Consider the following 26,256-nt stretch of genomic DNA (forward strand, 5'->3'; position numbering starts at 1 on the left):
GCAATCATGGCGTTTCCCTTCCAAGACGATCCCGTCCACAAAGGTGCTGCATTTCTGCGAAGGGAATTTAGATGTGATGTCATTCCCTGACACTTACCTTTACGAGAGGTACCGTTTCACGTCAGGGACAATTGCGTATGTATATCCATGATCTGTTCCATCCCTACATCGGCAGCAGAATGAACCGGAGTCAGGCTGTCACATCCAAACAGGTGCTGTGTGCAGCGCTGCGTTTTTACGCAACGGGGACTTTCCTGTAGAGCAGTGGTCCCCAACCCCCGGGCCGCGGACCGGTACCAGTCAGTGAACCATTTGGTACCGGGCCGCTCAGAAAGAAGTACTTATTTACATTACTTCCGTTTTATTTATTTCGGAGTCTGAAAGACGTTAAATTTGAAAAGTGACGTCTGTGTGGAATGACGCACTGACAAATTCATACATCTGTCCCACTTGACGGGTCTCGGTCACATGACAGGTTATCAACACACACCCAATGAAGCACCCATAAACGCACCAGTGTTCTGGATTAAAGTCAAGGCAGATTATCCTGAGATCGCCCAAAAAGTATCGAAAATCCTGCTTCCATTTCCAACCTCCTGTCTTTGTGAAGCGATTTTCTGCTGTGACCGAAAACCAAACCAAACTGCGGAGTAGACCAGATGTTACACTTATGTAATGAAGAGGACTCCTCACTCTGGTGCAACACATTTATTTTGTTTTCAGGGTAAGGGGGGGTATCTGTGAAACACAGTAGGAACACATTCTGTTATGACCCCATGGGTCATGTATTGTTATGTTTGTGTTGTGTTGCAGTGTCTCCTCTCTCCTTGGTTTGTGTGTGTGTTTCAATGAATGAATTAGGAGCAGGTGGTGTCCGCTCGTTGGCTGGCTCGCCTGATTGCTGCCGCACGATTGGTCAGGGGGCGGGCCCCTGACCTATTTGAACAGCCCGCCGACTGCACTCTGTCTCCTCTCCAGCCTTCCCACCACCAGGAAAAGCCAGCTTGATAGACTGATGATGTGGTGTTAATGCGGCAATTCTGTGTTTGTAGGTTTTGGGTAAACTAAATCTGCACATTTGTGAAATAGCCTACTGGATAATTGGAGCAGTTGGTAGGAGGGAGAAGCCGTTTTCTTTCAACCCTTTTCTCCTGTTTTGAGTTAATATAGTTAGGATAGTAAATTCTTATTTATTTCCCTTTTTCTTTTGTTAGGAAGCTAGGGTTGGTTTAGGATATTTTATGTTTGTTATGTTGGCACCTGTTCTCCCTCTGAGGAAAATAAAACTGCTCTCTTTTTGTTTGAATTTGGTTTACTGTTGTCACTGGCCTTTTCTTGTGGTGAGAAGACGGGGGTGCGCACAAGCGTGTTGTGTCCAAGGTTCCCCTAGACCAGGGGCATAACATGATTTGGGGGTTCGTCCGCTCTTGTTTCGTCATTCGTCGTTGTGTCCGGTAAGTGTGGTTCTTTTTCTTCCTCGTTGTCTCTGCTTGTTTGTTGGCAGTTTTTTCTTTTGTGGGGGTGGTGAATATGGAATTTAAATTGGAGGATTTTGCTGCTAATCCAATAGCTGACCAACTTGAGAAATGCAATAAAAATCATTTAATATTGGTAGCCAAAGCTTTTGATGTGACAGTGCCACCAAACCTAAAGAAGCAGGAGTTAAAAGAGCTTCTCCATCAGAAGCTCCGTGAAAGGGGTTTGTTCCGTGAGCCAGTCCCTACAGATGGAACTGAGCTGGGTGCTGTGTCTGGTATTCCTGACCCACTCCATACTTCCCCAGTCCAGACTGGCATGTCGACAGAGGAGCTTCGGTTGACTCTGCGAATAAAGGAGGTTGAAGTGAGAAATCGGGAGTTGGAGGTGGAAGCCATGTGTTTAAGGTTAAAAGCGCTGGAGCTAGAGCTGGGAGCTGCCAGTCCCTCAACCTCACAGTCACCATCTACTGGTACCCCCCATGACAGCTTTGATGTTGGTCGGCACATCGCGAGAGTCCGAAGTGGATTCATATTTTAATGTTTTTGAGCGTATTGCTGCCACACTGAACTGGCCTAAGAGTGTGTGGCTTCTGTTGCTGCAATGTAAACTGGTGGGTAAAGCTCAAGAAGTGTGCACTTCTCTGTCGATTGAGGACAGCTTAAATTATGACATTGTAAAAGCCACTGTCCTCCGTGCTTATGAATTAGTGCCGGAAGCCTATCGGCAAAAGTTTAGGAAATGTGAAAAAACTGCCACCCAAACATATGTAGAGTTCGCGAGGGAAAAAAGCATGTTGTTTGATAAATGGTGTCAGGCCAGCAAAGTTCAAACTATCGAGAATATGTGCGAGCTCATGTTGATGGAAGAATTTAAGAATCGTCTTCCTGAAAGAGTTGTAATTTATTTGAATGAGCAGAAAACCACGTGTCTCGCTAACGCCGCTGTGTTGGCGGATGAATTTGCTTTAACGCACAAAAATGTTTTCTCTCCACTTGTTCGTCGTGATCCGGTCCCCGCTGACCGGAAAATTAGATCCCCTAAAAGTAACCATCGCAACCCTGCTGCTGCCTCTGCAGCCACAGACACTCGCGAGTGTTATTACTGCCATGAGCAGGGCCACCTGATCGGCTCCTGTCCCGCTCTCAAAAGAAAAGAGCAAATCAAAAATGTCAAAACCCCATCTCCAATCGGCTTAATTCAAACTCAACCACCCTCCACGCAGAGCTTGAATTTGGTACAACCGAAAAAAGTACCGATTGACGCGGATTTTTGACCATTTCAACTGGCTCTGTTGCACTGGCTCTCCAGCCTTCCCACCGCCAGGAAAAGCCAGCTTGATAGACTGATGTTGTGGTGTTAATGCGGCAATTCTGTGTTTGTAGGTTTTGGGTTAACTAAATCTGCACATTTGTGAAATAGCCTACGGGATAATTGGAGCAGTTGGTAGGAGGGAGAAGCCGTTTTCTTTCAACCCTTTTCTCCTGTTTTGAGTTAATATAGTTAGGATAGTACCTTCTTATTTATTTCCCTTTTCCTTTTGTTAGGAAGGTAGGGTTGGTTTAGGATATTTTATGTTTGTTATGTTGGCACCTGTTCTCCCTCTGAGGAAAATAAAACTGCTCTCTTTTTTTTTGAATTTGGTTTACTGTTGTCGCTGGCCTTTTCTTGTGGTGAGAAGACGGGGGAGCGCACCAGCGTGTTGTGTCCAAGGTTCCCCTAGACCAGGGGCATAACAATTCAGTCTTTCAGTTTACGTTCAGTAGTTCGCGGCTGATGTCTTCACTGGAACGATCAGAACTGAACTTTACTTTCTGTTTCACTTCAGTTATTATAGCTGCTCAAAGAAATACAGAAATAACAATTAACACAACATTTTCAATAAACAACCCTTTAGTGCAATTAATTATTCAACCTCAATATAACAGCTGAAACCTCACATTCAAGAACTTAAACGGCCCAATTGTCCCCGCCTCTCATCTGTACTAGCTGAAAAACACAACAGGGACAAACCCAGATTCATAATTCAAACAAACCATAAACAACCAACATCTACATTTTCACACTCCAAATCTTCATACATCCCTCAACCACATCAACACTGCACCTGCAACGGCACAGCCCATGCTGGTGATCAAATATACACGACACAGTCCTCCCTTAATCACAGTGGCTGTCTGTGTTGTAGTGTTAGCCTGCTAGCACTAACCGCTAGTGCTCAAAACCATAAACCCACTTCTCATAATCATAACACACTCAACACATTCCTACTCCTGCACTCTCAGATCCCCGTGTAAGCACATTTATACACTGTTGTTCTCATAGCTCTTACCTGTGAAACACAGTAGGAACACATTCAGTCTTTCAGTTTACGTTCTGTAGTTCACAGCTGATGTCTTCACTGGAACGTTCAGAACTGAACTTTACTTTCTGTTTCACTTCAGTGAAGAGCATGGTACTCACTCAGCCTGAAGCGCCCCCTGTTATCCTTTTACAGTCACAGGCACAAAAGTTTTTGGATGCTGGCAGAAATTGGCGAAAATAGGGTTAACTGTATATATGTTTTTAAATGGGGACATTAAATGGGGACAGTGTTTTAAATGGGGGGCAGTGTTTTTAGCAGTGTTTTAGCATATGTTAGAGTATTTTAACTGTAACCTTAGTCTTTGTGACCCAAATAAACCCTTAGGGGCCACACAGACATATGGTACACACTTCAGGTGTCATTGTCTTCCGTTACCCCTAGATCAGCGGCCCCCATCCACTAATTCTCATTATTGTAATTACTATTATTTGATTGACTTGTTCACCTTTCTATTGGAAATGATCAATATTTCTCCTGCATTGAATGCACTGATTGTAAGTTGTGAAATTTCAAAATAAACCTCATCAGTGCAGTCACTTGAATCAAGTTTTTAATGTAATTATTTCTTATAATTATTTCATTTACAGAGACGAAATAGAGATGTTGATTATCAATTTATGAAAAAAAGTTTGTTTATTGTTTGTTGATGTCTACATTTTACATAAAACCACGGCGGACGATTTATTATTAGACTACAGCTGTCCTGGCGTCATTAACGATTATCGAGCAAATGAAGGCCGGTCCGTGAAAATATTGTCTCAGATGAAACCGGTCCGTGGCGCAAAAAAGGTTGGGGACCACTGCTGTAGAGTGTGGGAGATGCGCAGCACCTGAGTAAGGCAGCGGTGTTCAGGGTGGTCAGGAGGGCAGAGCGGTGCGCGACTACATTTGCAAGAATTATTTTTCTAATTAAATCACCATCACTACCGCCATTGTACTAAATAAAAGCACAAGTCACATTTCATTTGGTCTTCTTTATTTCCTACAAATACAAGTGCAAATGTTAGTTCTTGTGTCTTGCCAATAGTTAATATGATTCACCTGTGGCCATCACCCACTGGTGCTGCAGAATTTCTGCTTCTAGATCTGTTTTTTAATTTTTTTCAGAAGGAGTACAGCTCCTTCACCAGTAGCTGTGGATAGATCAGAACTTGAAAAGATGGAGTTACATAAGAAGTCTACAGAATGAACTGCTTGTGTTTGCTGGGCATCTTTCTCAACTGTGTCGATCCTTGCCGTGGATGTCGAGGGACCCTCCTGGTGTTCGTCGGCCATTCTCTGTTCAAAAGGGGAATGTGTTAATACTTCAGTGGCAGCTAAATGTCACACTCCAAATATCACTAGACCTTTGCAAAATGGGAAGAGGCCTCTGAGTAAAAAAACATGTTACCTCCAAAGGCCTTCCTGAACCCCCCTCTGTGAAAGTGGCAGACATAGTTTCCTCGTCTTCATCGTGGATGAACGATATGTTCCAGTAGAGTTTGAAATCCATTTGGTGAGATTTTTGGAGTCATGCATACTTACAGGTGCGGACTCCACTGTGGCGTGAGGGGGTTCCTCCGGGTACATAGCACCAGCAGCATCATTTAGGACTACAGGAGATGGGGATATGAAAGACAAACTAATATTAATGTGACAGTCATAGACTACATCATTGGACCATCCTTGTGTCCTTCAATGTCTTGTTAATATGTGTTTGTGTTGCTCATCACTTAAGTGAACCATGTGTGTATCATGTGACACAACCAGAAGGAAGATGCACCTTGCTTAGAAGCTGCTGTGGGGAGTACAGTGCTACAGCTATTACTGCAAGAACTTAAGCAACTGTGGTTCTTATCGTGGCAACCATGTAAAACGGCTAGATATCAGCAGTTACATAACATTGGTATATGCATGGGAATGACTAGTGTTAGTGTGTAATGCTAGATTACAATTACAAGGGATCAAGGTTCTCTCATGAGCTATTTATGTTATTATACTGTATTTTTCCATATATCCATTCATCTTCCACTGCTTATCCAGAATCGGGTCGCGGGGGCAGCAGCTTCAACAGGGAGCCCCGAACTTCCCTTTCCCGGGCCACCTCCACCAGCTCTGACTGGGGGATCCCAAGGCGTTCCCACACCAGTGTTGAGATATAATCCCTCCAACTGGTTCTGGGTCTGCCCCGAGGTCTCCTCCCAGCTGGACGTGCCAGAAACACCTCCCTAGGGAGGCGTCCTGGAGGCATCCGCACCAGATGCCCAAACCACCTCAACTGACTCCTTTCCACGCGAAGGAGCAGCGGCTCTACTCTGAGCCCCTCGCGAACAGCAGTGTTTCTCACCTTATCTCTAAGGGAGACGCCAGCTATCCGCCTGAGAAAGCCCATTTCAGCCGCTTGTGTCCGTGATCTCGTTCTTTCAGTCATGACCCATCGCTCATGACCATAGGTGAGGGTAGGAACAAAGATTGAACGGTAGATGGAGAGCTTTGCCTCTCGGCTTAGCTCCCTCTTTGTGACAACAGTGCGGTAAAGCAACTGCAATACCGCTCCTGCTGCCCCAATTCTCCGTCCAATCTCACGCTCCATTGTTCCCTCACACGTGAACAGGACCCCAAGATACTTAAACTCCTTCACTTGTGGAAGGACCTCATTCCCCACTTGGAAAAGGCATTCCACCGGTTTCCTGCTGAGGACCATGGCCTCAGATTTGGAGGTGCTAATCCTCATCCCCGCTGCTTCACACTCAGCTGCAAACCGGACCAGTGAGCACTGCAGGTCACAGGCTGATGACGCAAACAGGACCACATCATCTGCAAAAAGCAGTGATGCAATCCTCAGGCCACCAAACTGTAAAGCCTCCCCACCACGACTACGCCTCGATATCCTGTCCATGAAAATCACAAACAGAATTGGTGATAAAGTGCAGCCCTGGCGAAGGCCAACAGCTGCTCGGAACAAGTTCGACTTACTGCCGAGAACCCGAACGCAGATCTCACTTTGGGCGTACAGGGATTGGATGGCCCTGAGGAGAGGCCCCCTCACCCCATACTCCCGTAGTACTTCCCACAGTATATCCCTGGGGACTGGATCATACGCCTTCTCCAAGTCTACAAAACACATGTAGACTGGATGGGCATACTCCCAAGCCCCCTCTAGGATGCCTGTGAGAGTAAAAAGCTGGTTGTTCCACGACCAGGACGGAACCCACATTGTTCCTCCTCAATCTGAGGCTCGACAATCGGACCCTCCTTTCCAGCACCTTGGAGTAAACTTTCCCAGGGAGGCTGAGTAGTGTGATGCCCCTGTAATTGGCACACACCCTCTGGTCCCCCTTTTTAAAAAGAGGAACCACCACCCCAGTCTGCCACTCTTTCGGCACTGTCCCAGACTTCCACGCAATGTTAAAGAGGCGTGTCATCCACGACAGCCCCTCAACACCCAGAGCCTTCAGCATTTTCGGGCGAATCTCATCAACACCCGGGGCTTTGCCACCGTGCAGTTGTTTAACTACCTCGGTGACTTCACCACGAGAGATTGACTCTGATCCTCCATCATCCTCCAGCTCTGCCTCTGCAACAGAGGACGGGTCACTTTGTCTCTTTCACATGTTTCTTTGTCAGGTGATGATACTAAAACGTCATCCACATAAATCAGGATTTGGCTATTTCCTGGGGGTTGAAATTTTGCCATGCTGGCATTCATTGCCTGAGAGTAAATGATCGGACTCTCACAATATCCTTGGGGCAATCGAGTATAAGTATATCTCTGACCCCCAAAGGTAAATACAAACCAAAACTGACTGTTTTTGTCAACAGGTATAGACAAAAAGGCATTACTGATGTCTACAACAGTGAACACTTTGGCATCTGGTCTGAGTGAGTTTAGAAAGGTATAGAGGTCTGTTGCTCTCTGAAAAACAGCATTATTTTAAGGCCTGTAAGTATTGAACCATGCGCCATCCTCCAAATGGAGCTTGCTTTTTTACTGGTAAAACTGGAGTATTACATAGTGAATTGTTACATTTTATTATTACACCTGCAGCTATTAAATCATCAATTACTGGTTTTATTCCTCCGTATGCATCAATGAGTATTGTCACACACAAGGTCTATATTCAGTTTTAGGTCTAATTTGTAGAGGTAGGGTTCCTTTTATTAATCCAACATCTTCATCTCCTGTTTGCTTATCAGGACAATCTCTAGCTGTGTGTCCTTCCTTCACATTAATGTGAACACCTTTTGTGATACGGTGCCAAAGTGAAACATTTATAATCACATTTTTACCCTATAATTTGAACTAACTCAGGGACATGATTCCCTGTACTTTCAATGGGCTTATCGGTCCCACAAATTCACATTCACAATGATCTTCCCATACACATATGGTTGGATCTTATCAAACACATAATAACTTTGGGTGACCTTCTTTCAGCCAGGTGGCTTGTTTGACACAAATTTTCCAAGCAGTTGACCCCTATAGTTTACACAAGATGTATACCAGACACTGAAAGACTCACCACAGTTTATATCAATTACTTATATAGTTTATACATTCATATGCCCATTTTATTTCAGTGGGATATGTGTTCTAATTATTTCTTTTTCTTGTTTTACCATTTTAATTTATTCTCTTTTCTTTACTATTGTTTTTTGTTTTATTTATCTATTTTTATTTTTTCGCAATTATATTGTAGCTACCTTTTTTTTTTTTAATCATTATTACTTCCTGAAACACTGCTATTTTTATGTGTTCCATTGACCTCCAATTTATACTATCATCTATTATCTTCTATCTAAATTTTAAACTTTTATAGGATCCTGTTTATCGATACGTTTCCAATCTTTACACTGCAGTGTATCTTTGGGTTTTATTTTGCTTATTCCCTTCCCAATTTTTAGGAAATTTAGTCTAGTTTGTCAACACCTAGGCTGTTCTAAAATCTGGTTTTCTGTCAATGGGGCAGCAAATCAATTTTCTGGTGTGGTAATTCTCACTTCAACTCTTTCGAGTGGAGAATTCTTGCCTTTGCATCCACACTGGTCTGCTGCTTACGATCCTACTGTTTTGGTGTGAAATAAAAATATCTAGTGGTATTTTATTTCCATTCACTCTCACTCTCCCACACACGTTTTGTTTTACGGAATTTAAGCTTTTATTTTGCAGGACTCCGCCGTCCTCTATTTTACACGGAATTTGTCGGACTCCGCCATCCCTCGTTACCTGCTAGTGACTAGTATTTTCAGGGTTTTCTTTTCGCTTCACGCAATGACCCTCAGTCATTCACTTATTTTTTAAACAAACTTCAACTCACCACTGTTGTCTTCCGTCTCTCGAAAAACCATCAACTCATGTATCCCAGCTGGTGATTTGGAGACCGGTCCTGGAAAGGATCTGATAGGTAGCTCCTAGACTAGCCTGCCGTGGCCACGGTCTTTTCCGGTGTCCTCGTCACCTGCTGGAATCCTTAGTATATTGGCATCCAGCTCAAAGGACCAAATTAATATCAGGTTCAAACAACCTAGAACATTGAAAACTCACACAAAAAGGAGAATACAACAGTTGAATTTTTACTTGCGAGGAGAACGGACAGAGATGTGCTCAGTTACAGATCTCTACCCCACTCTGAGCATCCCAGCCGAAAACCTCTCCTTTTACAGTTTTTCATTTGGCCAGTCCAGTCCCTGTTTACGATGTGTCCTAAGGGATGGGCGATGAGAATATCAGCGATGCACCATGTATGGTATAATGTCACAAGAAAACCTCTTCCTTTTATGGTATTGTACTTTTTTCAGCAGGTCAAGGTTTACATCTTAACCCTTACAGCCCTAAGCTATTCTGGCCGTTTTTTGGTACTTTTGATATTTGTCTCTATATACCACATTAAAAATGATTTAACACACCCATACTTTTTATGGCTATCTCCAGCACAACTTCAGCTATATGAAAAGATAGTATTTATTTCCCTATAACTTACTATATTGACATATTTGGGGCAAAATAGACACACAGTCACATTCGGAAATGGAAAAATGTTATGTTATTGCACATAAAAACCTCAAACATGCTGATCAAATTGATTTTGAACTCAAAAAAGGTTGTCATAGGCTTGTAACATAACTACATACAAATTGTGTCACTTACACCACTATTCAAAGGAGTTTGTTGGGCCAAAAAAGACACACAGTCAAATTCGAAAATGGAACAAATTGTATTTTACTGTACATAAAAACCAAAAAAATGCTCATTGAATTAGATTTTGAACTCAAAAAAGTTTGCCATAGGCTTTTAACTATTTACAGTTTGTGCCACTTGTGTCGCTCTTCAAAGGAGTTTGTCACAGTGCACAGTGCCACGTCACAGGTCTTGCACGTCCAAGGGGTGAAGCTCCTTTTGTTGCTTCAAAATGACTACAGGTTGTTTTATTCATTTATGCCACTCTTCAAAACAGTTCCTGTTCAAAATAACACACAGTGCCACGTCACAGGCTTTGCACTTCCAAGGGGTGAGGTTCCTTCTTTGGTACACTTGATTGCACTGTTGACAGATCCTGCGTCCCTGTGTGGCCATCTGAGTGGGGTCTGCCACCACAGCAATGCCGACAGGAACGTGGTTGGTGCTCCTCCTTGCTGGTCTACCACTCAGGTCCACCTGACACAGCTGGGCCACCAGCTCAGCCTGGAAGTTCTTGTGGGTCAGGGGCTTCAGCTGGTGTGACTTACTGATGTCACAGTGGAGGAGGTAGGCATTGGTAGTGGCTATGTCTAGCATGTGTAAAAAGACTGTGCGGTACCAGCGCGCAGTCTTGCGGTGTGTTGAGTAGTACTGCAGCAGCTGGTCCGACCGATCTACACCACCCATGTATTTGTTGTATGCAATGACTGGGGAGGGGCAGGGGATCTCTTTCACTGACCAGCTTCCATCTTTATCTTTGACCCTCCTCCTGACCACCTCCCCAGAAACTGCTGGTTGGATGGTGGAGCACACTGACACCTCCCGAGTGTCCATCCACTTTACAAAGACCAGGGAGCCCTCCCTGATCCACCTTATCTCACCCCTCTCTGACTTTTTAGCCAGGGCGTTGGCTCTCTGGGTTGGGCACCCCTTCCTGTTGTCCCTGTATGTCCCACATGCTCCAAACTTCATATCATTCAACTTTAGGAACAACTGGGGGGATGTATAAAAATTATCCATGTAAACATGGTACCCGGTTCCCAGATATGATGGCTGAATAAGGTCCATCACTGCATCATAGGCAAGCCCATGGACTGTTTCAGTGTACTTCTTTCCGATGTAAATGTTGAAGTTGATTGTGTAGCCATTGCTGGAGTCGGCCAACACAAACAGTTTGACTCCCCACTTCGTTGGCTTGTCCTTCATATACTGGGTCATCCCAGTTTTTGCTTTGGTGGCCACCATTCTCTCATCCACCGCCAACTCCCTCCTTGGGTGATAATGGGCCTTGCAGGCATTGATGATGTCATTCATGAGGGGCTTCACCTTGAACAATTTATCATAATCAGGTGTTCCTTTTCTTGCCTCATTGTTTTCGTCCTCCTCCGGATCGCTTGGGTGGATGTTGGACAGCACAGCCCTGAAGCGGTCCCTTGGCATTATAGTTGATGGTAACGGCACAGACATGAGTGAGGCCTGTTTCCAGTAATCGCTGATGTTGGACACTGACACCAGAGATGTGTAAATCAGGAGCCCAAGGACCTTGCAAAGCTCCTCGCAGTCCACATCAGTCCACTTGTACTTCTTCCCCATTGCTTTATTGCGAGCTGCTTGTTTGTTGGTATTATCACACAACGTACGCAGTGTGGATGGGGAGAAGTACAGCTGGAACAGTTCCAGCGGTGAGTGGACAGCATGGCTGTCAACTTGGGCTCCTGGTGTTCTTCTAGGCACGAATCGGCTGACATGTGGGGCAGTGTCAGGGTCATCTCTGGTTCTCCAGGGCTGCAAGGCATGTTGTGGCCGAGTCTGTGGAAAGCTGCCCCTGGTCTGAGCTGTCCTCCCACGCCCTCTCTTTCTGGGCCTCTTTGTAGAGGGCCCTGGTCTCTGTATAGAGGGTCCAGGCCTCTTTGTAGAGGGTCCTGGTCTCTGTATAGAGGGTCCAGGCCTCTTTGTAGAGGGCCCTGGTCTCTGTATAGAGGGTCCAGGCCTCTTTGTAGAGGGTCCAGGTCTATTCTCATATCTGTATACAGACACATGAAAATAACATCTCAAAACTTTGGATTCTCTGGCTCCCTACAACAAGTCAATGTACAAAGAAGACACATAATAAAAAAAAGAAATATAGATATAGGAAACACCTATAAGTGTATCACAAAATAACACCTAGGAAAATCCTCTTCAGAATGAATTTCCTAAACTTATAATTTCAGCCATGATTATTTGTGTATATAAACCTATGTGACTACATGATGTTACATAAAAAAATGGATAATAAAACACACACATATATAACAAATATATAAAACGGATATAAAAACATCCAAATTTATACAGGAATGAATGAAACAAAAGCTATATATATTCATGTTTAGTTTTACTTACGTCTCATCAATGCCAACAAGGGTCAGGTCTGTATTGTCATCTTCCTCGGAGCTGTCCTCCTCAGAGGAGGATGGAGATGACAAAACATCTTCTTCATCCTCTGCCTCCAACATCTGCACAACTTGCCTGACGTTCAATGTTCTCTTCATTTTTACTTTACTAAATTTGTCTTTCACTAACTAATCTCTCTAACCTCTCTCTAACCTCTCTCTAACCTCTGTCTAACCTCTCTCTAACCTCTGTCTAACCTCTCTCTAACCTCTGTCTAACCTCTCTCTAACCTCTCTCTAACCTCTCTCTAACCTCTGTCTAACCTCTCTCTAACCTCTCTCCTTTCTATTTTTGCGCCACCAGGTCGCGCCAAAGGAATTTATAATCGGAATCACGCGACGAAACGCATTTATCGCGAGACATTTACAAAGCATCACGTGATAAGATCCACCAATCAGTACGTTTGCATCATGTGACAAAATGGACGAATCACAAGACATGTGTAAATCACGTGAATACATGCGTCACCGCTTGTAAGACGGCGAATACACGGACAAACAACAGAGCTGGCCGTCTGACTGAGAAGCGCTTTGAAGCGTTTTTCTTTGATCAAATGTAAACGGTCATATCTCCGGTTTTCCGGGGTCAATCGGCTCCAAATAAAAACCGGAAGACAGTTTCACATCTCTACTGTCAAGAAAACATGAGCACAGCAATCTTCATGACAGACTTTATTTGTTAAGAATGGTTTAAAAACATCATGCGCTCTGATCACGCCGGCGTGATCGTCGGGCTAAAAGGGTTAAACTAGCCATCAGCTCAGCTGTGACCTTTAGACCTCTGTCTAAACATAACTCAGTGCATAGCGAGACACTCACATAAACATACACATTTAAATGCTCATGGTGTGGAGTATAAAGAATAAAAGAATGTAAATCAGTAAATATGGGATAACTTCTAACAGCTTCTTATAATCAGATGGCAGGTGCCGTATATCTGTCAATGTAGTCGCCATTATACAAGCAGTGACGCATGTATTCACGTGATTTGAACATGTCTCGAAATCTGTGCATTTTTTCCACGTGACGCAAACGTACTGTGATTCATGCATTTCACATGGCACTGCCTTATTTTGAAAAACTCCTTTGAAGAGTTGTATAAGTGACACAAACTGTATATAATTATGTTAGAATTAGAATTTCCCTGATGGAACCTCCTTAAGGGATAAATAAAGTTATCCTCTACTCTACTCTAGAAGCCTATGGCAAACTCTTTTGAGTTCAAAAACAAATTGATGAGCATGTTTTTGGTTTTTATGTGCAGTAAAATACTATTTATTCCATTTTCGAATTTGACTGTGTGTTTATTTTGGCCCAGAAAACTACTCTGAAGAGTGGTTTTGAGTGACACAAACTCATTCATTCATTATCTGCCGCTGTATCCACCGTAACGGGTCATGGGGAGCTGGAGCCTATCCCAGCTGGCATAGGGCGTGAGGCGGGGGCCACTCCAGGCACGACGCCAGTGCTCCGCGGAGCCACACACAAAGACAGACAAACACGCACACACACACCTACGGGCAATATGGGAGAGGACAATCAACCTGAAGCGCATGCTTTTGGAGGTAGGAGGAAGCCGGAGAACCCGGAGAGAACCCACGCAGACACGGGGAGAACATGCAAACTCCGCACAGAGCGGGACTCGAACCTGGACCTGCCGGGTTGTGAGGCAACAGCGTCACAAGTATGGTGAAAAGTGGTAGTTAATCTTAAAACATTTTTGTTCACCCATGGATGTTGTTATTAACATCTGTCGACCTACGAATTGGGCAGGTCCCATTCCATCCAAGAAGTCAATGAACTGTGCATCAGATGCCGAACACATGCTGCTGTAGTTATGCCACTGTAGTTAAAACTGAAAGATCATAAAAATTAAAAAAAAAACAGAGATGGAGACTTAAATATAACCATCCATCCATCCATCCATCCATCCACTTCCGCTTATCCGGGGTCGGGTCACGGGGGCAGCAGCTTAAGCAGGGAAGCCCAGACTTCCCTCTCCCTAGCCACTTTGTCCAGCTCCTCCGGGAGAATCCCAAGGTGTTCTCAGGCCAGCCGGGAGACACAGTCTCTCCAGCGTGTCCTGGGTTGTCCTCCCGGTAGGACGTGCCCAGAACACCTCACCAGGGAGGCGTCCAGGAGGCATCCTGACAAGATGCCCGAGCCACCTCATCTGACTCCTCTCAATGCGGAGGAGCAACGGCTCGACTCTGAGTCCGTCCCGGATGACCGAACCTCTCACCCTATCTCTAAGGGAGAGCCTGGACACCCTGCGGAGGAAACTCATTTCGGCCGCTTGTATCCGGGATCTCGTTCTTTCGGTCACGACCCACAGCTCGTGACCATAGGTGAGGGCAGGAACTTAGATCGACCTGTAAATCGAGAGCTTTGCCTTTCGGCTCAGCTCCTTTTTCACCACGACGGACCGATACAGAGTCCGCATCACTGCAGATGCTGCACCGATCCGCCTGTTGATCTCCCGTTCCATCGTACCCTCACTCATGAACGAGACTACGAGATACTTGAACTCCTCCACTTGGGGCAGAATCTCATCCCCAACCCGGAGAGGGCACTCCACCCTTTTCCGACTGAGGACCATGGTCTCAGATATGGAGGTGCTGATTCTCATCCCAACCGCTTCACACTCGGCTGCGAACCGCTCCAGTGAGAGTTGGAGATCATGGCTTGATGAAGCCAACTGCACCACGTCATCTGCAAAAAGAAGATACTGAGGCCACCAAACCGGACACCCTCAACGCCTTGGCTGCGCCTACAAATTCTGTCCATAAAAGTTATGAACAGAATCGGTGACTAAGGGCAGCCTTGGCGGAGTCCAACCCTCACAGCAAACGAATCCGACTTACTGCCGGCAATGCGGACATAACTCTGACATCGGTCGTACAGGGACCGAACAGCCCTTATCAAGGGGTTCGGTACCCCATACTCCCGAAGCACCTCCCACAGAACCCCCCGAGGAACACGGTCGAACGCCTTCTCCAAGTCCACAAAACACATGTAGCCTGGTTGGGCGAACTCCCATGCCCCCTCAAGGACTCTGCGGAGGGTGTAGAGCTGGTCCACTGTTCCACGGCCAGGACGAAAACCACACTGCTCCTCCTGAATCCGAGATTCGACTTCCCGAAGGACCCTCCTCTCCAGAACTCCTGAATAGACCTTGCCATGGAGGCTGAGGAATGTGATCCCCCTGTAGTTGGAACACACCCTCCGGTCCCCCTTCTTAAAAAGGGGGACCACCACCCCAGTCTGCCAATCCAGAGGCACTGTCCCCGACGTCCACGCGATGTTGCAGAGGCGTGTCAACCAGGACAGCCCTACAACATCCAGAGCCTTTAGGAACTCCAGGCGGATCTCATCCACCCCTAGGGCCCTGCCACCGAGGAGCTTTTTAACCAGCTCGGTGACCTCAACCCCAGAGATAGGAGAGCCCGTCTCAGAGAACCCAGACTCTGCTTCCTCATGGGAAGGTGTGTCGCCAGAATTGAGGAGGTCTTCGAAGTATTCTCCCCACCGAGTAACAACGTCCCGAGTTGAGGTCAGCAGCACCCCATCACCACTATACACAGTGTTGATGCTGCAATGCTTCCCCCTCCTGAGACGTCTGATGGTGGACCAGAATTTCCTCGAAGCTGTCTAGAAGTCTTCCTCCAAGGCCTCACCAAACTCCTCCCACGCCCGAGTTTTTGCCTCAGCAACCACCAAAGCTGCATTCCGCTTGGCCAGCCGGTACCCATTAGTTGCCTCAGGAGTCCCACAGGCCAAAAAAGGCCCGATAGGACTCCTTCTTCAGCTTGACGGCATCTCTTACTGCCGATGTCCACCAGCGGGTTCTGGGGTTGCCGCCACGACAGGCACCGACCACCTTACGGCCACAGCTGCGGTCGGCCGCCTTGACAATGGAGGCGCGGAACATGGTCCACTCAGACTCGATGTCCCCCGCCTCCTCCTGGACGTGGGTGAAGTTCTGCCGGAGGTGGGAGTTGAAACTGCTTCTGACAGGGGATTCCGCTAGGCGTTCCCAGCACACCCTCACAATACGTTTGGGTCTGCCAGGTCGGATTGGCATCTTCCCCCACCATCGGAGCCAACACATCACCAGATGGTTGACAGCTCCGCCCCTCTCTTCACCCGAGTGTCCAAGACATGCGGCTGCAAGTCCGATGACAGTACCACAAAGTCAATCATCGAACTGCAGCCTAGGGTGTCCTGGTGCCAAGTGCACATATGGACACCCTTATGTCTGAACATGGTATTCATTATGGACAATCCATGACAAGCACAGAAGTCCAATAACTGAACACCACTCGGGTTCTGATCGGGGGGGGCGTTCCTCCCAATCACGCCCTTCCAGGTCTCACTTTCATTGCCCACATGAGCATTGAAGTCCCCCTGCAGAACGATGGAATCCCCAGTGGGAGCGCTCTCCAGCACCCCGTCCAAGGACTCCAAAAAGGGTGGGTACTCTGAACTGTGGTTTGGTGCATAAGCACAAACAACAGTCAGGACCCGTCCCCCCACCCAAAGGTGGAGGGAGGCTACCCTCTCATCCACCGGGGTGAACCCCAATGTACAGGCGCCAAGCCAGGGGGCCATAAGTATACCCACACCTGCTTGGCGTCTCTCACCATGGGCAACTCCAGAGTGGAAGAGAGTCCAACCCCTTTTGAGAGGACTGATACCAGAGCCCAAGTTGTGTGTGGAGGTGAGCCCGACTACAGTATATCTACTCGGAACTTTTCAACCTCACACACCAGCTCGGGCTCCGTCTCTGCCGGAGAGGTGACATTCCACGTCCCAAGAGCCAGCTTCTGTAGCCGGGGATCGGATCGTCAAGGTACCCGCTTTCGGCCACCGCCCAGCTCACAATGCACCCGACCCCTATGGCCCCTCCCACAGGTGGTGAGCCCATGGGAAGGGGGACCGACGTTGTCCTTTTGGGCTGAGCCCGACCAGGCCCCATGGGTGCAGGCCCGGCCACCAGGCGTTCGCCTTCGAGCCCCACCTCCAGGCCTGGCTCCAGAGGGGGACACCGGTGGCCCACGTCCGGTCAAGGGGAAACGTGGTCCATTGTTTTTATTCATCATGAGGGGTCTGTGAGTCGTCCTTTGTCTGGTCTCTCACCTAGGACCTGTTTGTCATGGGTGACCCTGCCCCCTCCACCACGATAAGGTGACGACTCAAGGAGGGGTAAATATAACCAATCAGTTATAAATATTATTACATTAAATGGAGGGTGGTTGTTTCAAGGCCCACATGGACCAAAACTTTTGGAACATGAACTGGCAGTAGAGAATTGCCAGTTCACGTCTTAAGCCCTGTCAAGGTGCACTTGAGCAAGGCACTGTCCCATTTAAAAGTTGCTCATGGAGGCGCACCATGAAGGACCTGCCCATTGCTCTACCTCTCATATATCTGCATGCCTACAGGCCCCGGATGTCTGTTTGTGTGTGTGTGTGTGTGTGTCAGGGCCTGTACACATGTAAAGTAATCCCTCTTTTATTCATGCTTCAAGATGCACTAATTTACTGCATCGCAGACTTTTAGTTGGTAGTCACGTGATACCGTTCGCGCATGTTATTGGCTGACAGCATCTATGTGTGCACTGCGTTCCGAGACCCACGGAACACAGCACACTTCAGTGTATTAAAGAAACAGTTTTCTTTAATGCAAAAGTGCTTTAAACAGTCTGTAAGAGTGTGGGAAAAGATAATATAGATATAAGGTGGTTTAATATCAGTATGGGGAGGGTTCCAAAACATTTAAATTATACGTAAAAAATCAATAATAGTATTTGGTAGCTCTATCGCGGATTTTAAGCTTTTGCAGGTGGTCCTGGAACACATTAACTGTGAGTAATAAGGGAATACTGTATCCTCTGAATGGGATGTTACTCAGTTCATGGTCAATTTTTCCATCTGCTTTGATTTCAGCTGTCTACACCAAAATTTACCTGCTCCAGAAGGGGATCTGTATTGCAAAGAAAAAGACAAAGTTAGTGAGAAAGTCTCTGGATCCTCTCTATAACCAAGTCTTGGTCTTTTCTGAAACCCCACAGGGAAAAGTGGTACAGGTAAGACACAAATTTATGTTTAAGAGGCACTTTTTTTCCACAGTATTTACAAAATTGGCAAGGATGTGATATAAATTAACTACTGATCAATAAACAACACAGTAATGCTAAAATAAACAGAAATACAGTGTGATATTTTATTGCCTTGAAGTAACTGTATTAGATTATACAGTTTTACTCGTAAGCAACTGTATTAGGTAATACAGTTGCTTATGAGTATTATCTAAGGGTTACTAATACCATTGGTCAGTGGCTGGTAACACATTTAATTAACACATTTAATAAACAGAAATACAGCTTAAAACATAAGCCTGATACTTTATTTCCTTGAATCATAAGCAACTGCATTAGATAATACAGTTGATTATGAGTATTATCTAATAGTTGCTAATACCAATGGTCAGTGGCTGGTAACACATTTAATTACTTTTACGTGGTTTTTTTCAACTACCAAACTAACTGAAAACTGAAAACATCGCTAAAGGGAGGACTCCAGCACATCCAATATTTAGCTGAAATATAGCTGAATATCAATGACCTGTTCTCATCATTCATTCATTTACACTAACTCCATCTGCTTGCACGAGTCGCGGGGAGCTGGAGCTTATCCCAGCTGCCTTGGGGCGTGAAGCGGGGAAAGTCTGAGAACGACGCCAGTGCACTAAGGAGACAGTCAAACACACTCCTACAGGCAATTTGGAACGGCCAAATAACCTGAAGCGCATGTTTTTGGAGGTGGGAGGAAGCCACGCAGACACAAGGAGACCATGCAAACTCCTCACAGAATGGGACTCAAACTGGGAACCGCCTTGCTGTGTGGCGACAGAGCCGCCCACTGCGCCACCGCACTGCCCCTGTTCTCATTTCATTTAATCAAATAATGGCTCTCTTTTTCATGTACAAGACGGACGATGGTATGTTAAACTTTTCCAACACAAAGCTTTCAAAGTACATGGTTACCTGCCTACATTTAGGCATGAAACTAAATAATTAACCTGGAGAAAGGCTCCAAATAGAACATAAATACACAGTGGAAATAAGAACTTACTGTCTTCATCTTTAGAAAAGCGGAGAGTTATTGATTCTTAAGCCCTATAATTCAGTCATTCATTTATTCATCTTCTCCCGCTTTTGTCTGCTGTCGCGAGTCACAGGGAGTTGGAACCTATCCCAGCTGGCTTGGGTGTGAGGCATAGGAAAGTCTGGGTGCTACGCCAGTGCACTGCAGAGCCACACAGAGACACAGACACACATGCACGCACACACTCACACCTATGGTCAATTTGGGACCAGCAAATTAACCTGAAGCACATCTTTTTGTAGGTGGGAGGAAGCCGGAGAATGCTTTACTTAGACATTTTTTATTTAGAACTATTTTGTCATTTCCCTGTAACATTTTAAAGGAGTCCTATTATGAAAACACATTTTCAAGTTCTCTACATATACATAGTGGTCCTCGCTAACCCAACCAATTCCTAGAATCTGGAAAACAAATGCTTCCTCATCAATAAATATTTAGAATCTTTTGGAATCTTTGGATGGACAGCATCAAAGCAGTCTGTTTGGTAACAGCTCCCATCGTGACATGATAATGATAGTGATTGACAGAGTGAATAATATATCCTGAGCCATATTTGGTAGATTGATAAATCCTCTCCCAGGATAAAGGCACGGTAATACCCTTATGGAGTTTGTGTTCAGGCTAGGGTAGCAGTGTGTGGCAATGCCCTGGCTGAGAGCTACACCCTGAAAGTTCCTCACAAGCTGTCGAAGTCAGCTAGCATTTGGCTAACCGGTTAGCTCTGCTTCAGTCAGGTGTGAATGTGTGTGTGTGTGTGTGTGCGTGTGAGTGTGTCTGTGTCTGTCTGCGTAAGGCATATCCTAAGCATCATAGTGAACGGCTATTAAATCAGAATTGTTGGCTGTTTTTTGATGAATGAAAGCAACTTTAGCTCTTTTGTGTGATGTGAGAGCTGCATTTATTGAAACCGACTACACTGCTCATTAACAAATAGCCTCAGCTTTTACGTACAACCTAATAGATATTCAATGTCACCAGTCAAGGGTTACAAAATTAAGAGCCATTTTTAGCCTTGTGAGAGACAGAGGGCGGCAGGGATACGCTCACACACAGACAAACACACACACACACACACACACACACACACACACACACACACACACAGCATGTTTTTTCTTATTTATAGCTGCTTATGAGTAAGAAAAAAATCTCTACATTTCTATTTACTTCTCCAGTAACGTCCTGTGTTTCAGTAGAATGTTAACTTAGCTTCTTGTTCTTGTAAGCCAGCAAGCTCTCATTGTCTGTGACGATTACCTTTTGTCCATAACCTTCTGTTGTCTCCTGCAATGATTTCTGTCCAATTTGAAAACACTATGCTTTCTCCACAAATCCTCTGCGATGTATACCGTCCAGTCTCAGTTGTATCAGCCATCTTGTGTTTACACAAAAGAGCCACAAGTCATGTTCAGCTGATTGGAAAAAGTAGCTCCAAGGTTACCACAGAATAATTGACAGTTATATCATGAAAAACAAGATTGAAAAAATACGGGAAAAATAACAAGGAAATATGTAGTAACGAAGTTACTGGCAGTTTATGTGTGCGCATACGAGCCGACGGTAGAATGAACTCAGAGGCCCACCCATTTAAACAAAGCGTCTGGACTAGAAGTGATTTGATCAATAGGCAATCGAAGATTTTGAGCATCAGGGATCAGTTTGGAGCAAAACATTTCAACAACAGCGTAGGTGGACATCTGGCAGCTGAATAACATTAATTCAGAAAAGTGTAATATGGGACCTTTAAAAAAAGAGAGAATTCATCATGTCTCACCTAAGCAGTGATGAGAAACCCAGCTGTGAACAAATTCCTACTACATCCAACAGAGATGTGCATCCGCCAGCGGGCTTTAGGACAAAGAGAACCAGAGTGTTACTGACTGAGACCTTTGAACAAGAGTCTATGACCCCAAGAACTGTAGGCATTCCCAGCTACCAGACAAGATGCAGCCTATTGATGAAAAAAATAAATAAATAAATATATATATATGCAGTTTTCAAACGTAATCCGTTCCAGAAGGCTGTTCGAAAAGCGATTTGTTCGAAATCCAAAACTATTTTTCCCATTATAATTAATGTAAATAATTTTAATCTGTTCCAAGTCTAAAAAACAACTTTTTCTAAGTCTTTTTTTTTTACTATTTTACACCATAAACTGCACTGTATACTGTTTACCATAAATAAAAAAGGGTAGAAATAGACACTGTGTTTTCTTTATTAAAATATTTTAATAACAGATATCCTATCTAAAATGATGAAAAACAAACAAAATGCAAACATGTCGTAGAACATTATAGGTTATAATACAAACATTTTAAAAAAAAACTGCATTAAATTGTTAGGTAACATAAAGTTACATATCATAAAAGCACATTTTCATAAATTTTTCGAATCCTCTTCCATAAAAACGTTGGGTAGGTCAATTGGAGATGTCGTCTCTCTAGCCATTCTCTTCAGTTGGGGAGATGTTGCCACAGGGTGTTCTTTCCTTTTCATAAAGAACCTATCTAGAGTCACTTGTTTTTCCCTTTTTTTAGAACTTTACGGAAGTGGCTAATAACAACATCATTAAATCCATAAATGGCTCTACTGCTTGCGGCTTTATGTGGATGGTAAAGTTCCACAAAGTTCTGGATATCATTCCATTTAGCAAGAATATCTTTGAAATCAGCAGTAGAGGCATCCTTCCTTCCCTCATCTTCATCAGAAGACATCTCCTCTGTCAATGTCCTCTTCTGCTCTTCCTGAAGGTGCTGGAGTTCTTCTGTTGTCAGTTTAACACAATGTTCATCGATTAGCTCCTCGACGTCACTGTTGTCCATTTCTAACCCTAGATTTTGGCCCATCCTGACAATTTTGTCAATAAGTTGAGTGTCCTCTAGGGATTCCTCTTCAACATCAGCAGCTGTGCTGGGACCAGCAACACTCCCCTCAAACTCTCGTTCCGTCACACACTCGGGCCACAATTTCCTCCATGCCGAATTCATCGTCCTGTGTAACACTTGGTTCCAGGCTTTGTCGATGACGGTGATGCAGTGGTAGATGTTGAAATGATTTTTCCAAAAATCTCGAAGGGTAAGCTGCGTGTCACTAGTCACCTCGAAGCATCTTTGAAAAAGGAATTTGGTGTAGAGCTTCTTGAAATTTGCAATGACTTGCTGGTCCATGGGTTGAAGCAGAGGTGTTGTATTAGCAGGAAGAAACTTGATTTTGACAAAATAAAATTCCTCTGTCAAGTCTTCTTCCAAACCTGAAGGGTGGGCAGGAGCATTATCCATCACAAGACAACAGCGTAGTGGCAACTTTTGATTTTCCTTCAAATATTTCTAGACGGCCGGGGCAAACACCTCATGCACCCACTCAGTACAAATTTGTCTTGTCAGCCAAGCCTTTGTGTTTGACCTCCACATAACAGGCAATCTACCCTTGATTACATTATTAGCTTTAAATGCCCTTGGAGTTTCAGAATGATAAATGAGAAGAGGCTTTACTTTAAAATCACCGCTAGCATTGCCACACAAGAGAGTTAGCCTATCCTTCATTGGTTTGTGGCCTGGCATCGACTTCTCCTCACGTGTGATGTAGGTTCTTCAATCAATCAATCAATCAATCAATCAAGTTTTATTTATATAGCGCTTAATCATGGCAGCAGACATTTCAAAGCGCTTTAACAGACAGTGAAACCCAACTGAACCCTCCAAAGCAAGCATAAGCAACAGTGGCAGGGAAAAACTCCCTCGATGAGGAAGAAACTCCGGGCAGGACCCAGACTCTTTTGGGCGGCCATCCGCCTCGACCGGTTGGGTGGAAAAGAAATCAAAGGAAGAGAAGAACAGCATCAGAGAGAGAGAAACAGAGAGAGAGTGACAGATAGGCCAGATAGAGACAGTATCAATATGGTTAAGGTTGCTAAAGTCAAGGCACAATTACAGCTGCGTGGATGACTGTATGGCGACACGGAGGAAGAAAGGTAGCAGGACCCCAGCCGATGGATAGTTGAGGGGTGGTACTGGTGGGCTTGGAGGAGAAGGTCCACATCACATGGAGAGATGGGGGTGATACTGGTAGGCTCGGGGTGCAGGTCCACAGAGGAAGGTCCACGGCGGCTGGGCGGATGAGGGGTGCAACAGTAAGATGACACCAAGGAAGAGAGGCAGCAGGACCCCAGTCGATGGTTAGGTGTGGCATTTTCTTCCAGAAAAGTCCAGTTTCATCCATATTGAACACTTGTTGAGGAAGATATTGCTCGGCCTTGATGTAATTCGCAAATTCCCACTTTAAACTTTTCGGCAGCTTCCTTGTCCGAACTTGCTGCCTCCCCATGACGAACAATGGAGTGTATCCCACTTCTTTTCTTGAACTTTTCAAACCATCCTCTGCTTGATTTAAAATCAAACCCTTCCGGAATAATGCTAGGATCTTTTTTTATCAAATCTTCATACAATTGTCTTGCTTTGGCACAAATTGTATCTTCAGTAAGAGTATCACCTGCTAACTGTTTCTTGTTTACGGAAATCAGCAAGTTTCTCCACTTCCACCAATACCTGTGGCCTTTGTTTGCTAAAAACACTAGATCTTTTAGCCATATCGCTTACTTTAAGCTGGTCTTTATATTTTAGGATGGTGCTTATCGTCGATTTCGCCATCCCGAACTCCTTCGCCAACACATACACACGCATGCCCGATTCATATTTTGCTATTAATCCTTTTTTAAATTCAATAGTTTTGCACACTACTTTCCTCTTACCTTCACCAGCTTTACCATTTGCACTTGGTTTCTTAGGACCCATGATTAGGGGATAGTATACAATGCAAAACTAAAAAAGAATAGTTAATAACAGCGTAAATAACAACCAACAGGTCTGCTCCGAACGAACTTTGAATACGAATGCGCTACGGAGGAAGCATCCTGGGTATTCGAGTTCGCTCGGCTCCCGAGTGAGTCGCGTTTGGGTACGCTTGGCTTCTTTCGGTTTGGTCGAGGGTCAAATTTTTGGTCGAGTTCAGGGACATAAAATTCCCGAATTTTCTGGTTGAAAACCGATTTGGTCGAGAACAGAAGCGTTCAAAAACCGAGGGTTGACTGTGTATATACAGTATATATATATATATATATATATATATATATATATATATATATATATATATATATCCTTTGGCAAGACCCTTAATGCTGAACCAGCCTCCCTCAGGTACGAACAAACACAATAATAGCAGAGTCATACAAGCTCGGACGTGCCCTTTTTCATCCTGGACAGTGACCCTGATGCTGACAAGCCCTCGGCCTCCCTCTTTTTGCTTAGTGTACAGCCTTAGGGTGCTGGACTTGGGGAGAAACCCTCTATGCATGGTGAGGAGCTTTCTAGTCTTGATATCTATCTCCTCCTTTGGCCAGCCTATAATCCCAGCAGGGTATCTGATGACTGGCAGTGCATACATGTTGATGACTCGAACCTTGTTCTTACCATTCAGCTGACTTCTCAGGACTTGCCTTACTCTCTGGAGGTATTTGGCTGTGGTTGATTTCCTTGCAGCCTCCTCATGATTGCCATTAGCCTTTGGGATTCCAAGGTATTTGTAGCTGTCCTTGATGTCTCCTCTCCTGCCCCCTGGTAGGTCAACCCCTTAAATTCTGATCATCTTGCTTCTTCTCGATACCACCGGCCACATTTGTCTAATCTGAATGACATCCCTATGTCGTCGTTATAGATCCTGACGGTGTGGATCAGTGAGTCGATTTCTTGCTCATTCCTGGCATAATGCTTTATGTCATCCATGTAGAGGAGATGGCTAATTGTTGTCCCGCTTCGAAATCGGTATCCGTAACCATTCTTTGTGATGATGTAACTGAGGGGGTTCAGGCCTATGCAGGGCAGCAGTGGTGATAGTGCATCCCCTTGGTATACAGTGCCTTGTAAAAGTATTGGCCACCCAAGAACCTTTTGACATTTTGTCACATTTCAGGCTTCAAACTTAAAGATAACAAATTGAAAATATTTTTCAAGGAACAACAACATGCGAGACACAATCGTGAAGTGGAATCAAATTTATTCAACATTTTATATTGTGCTTACAAATAAAACACTGAAAAGTAGGACATGCAAAAGTATTGGTCCTCTTTGAGTTAATACTTTGTACAACCTCCTTTTGCAGTGATCACAGCCTTAAGTCTTTTTGGTATGTCTCTAAGTTTTTCACATCTTTTGACAGAAATCTTTGCCCATTCTTTCTTACAAAACAGGTCAAATTCCCTAAGGTTTGATGGAGACTGTTTGTGCACAGCAAATTCTAGATCTTTCCACAGATGCTCCATTGGATTGAGATCTGGACTTTGGCTTGGCCATTCTAACACCTTTATATGGTTAGTTTTAAACCATTCCATTGTAGATTTGGCTTTATGTTTAGGATCATTGTCCTGTTGGAAGGTGAACCTTCACCCCGTCCTCAGGTCTTTTGCAGACTCCAACAGATGTTCTGCCAGAATCACCCTGTATTTGGCTGCATCCATTTTTCCATCAACTCTAACGATCATCCCAGTCCCTGCTGAAGAAAAGCAACCCCAGAGCATGATGCTGCCACCACCATGTTTGACAGTGGGGATCGTGTTTTCAGGGTGATATGCAGTGTTACTTTTATGCCAAACGTAACGTTTTG

General features: G+C 44.8%; 1 protein-coding gene across 1 annotated transcript in view; it reads left to right on the forward strand.

Annotated features, from left to right (window-relative positions):
* Nucleotides 1-26,256, forward strand: part of rims4 (regulating synaptic membrane exocytosis 4) — a 100,105-nt gene that overhangs the window by 65,211 nt on the left and 8,638 nt on the right. The window contains exon 5 of the mRNA XM_068340951.1: nt 18,382-18,521. Within this exon, the coding sequence (XP_068197052.1) occupies nt 18,382-18,521 (140 nt within the window). The remainder of the gene's footprint in view (nt 1-18,381; nt 18,522-26,256) is intronic.

This window comes from Antennarius striatus, chromosome 18 (assembly GCF_040054535.1).
Source record: "Antennarius striatus isolate MH-2024 chromosome 18, ASM4005453v1, whole genome shotgun sequence".
In the NCBI taxonomy this organism is placed as follows: Eukaryota; Metazoa; Chordata; class Actinopteri; order Lophiiformes; family Antennariidae; genus Antennarius; species Antennarius striatus.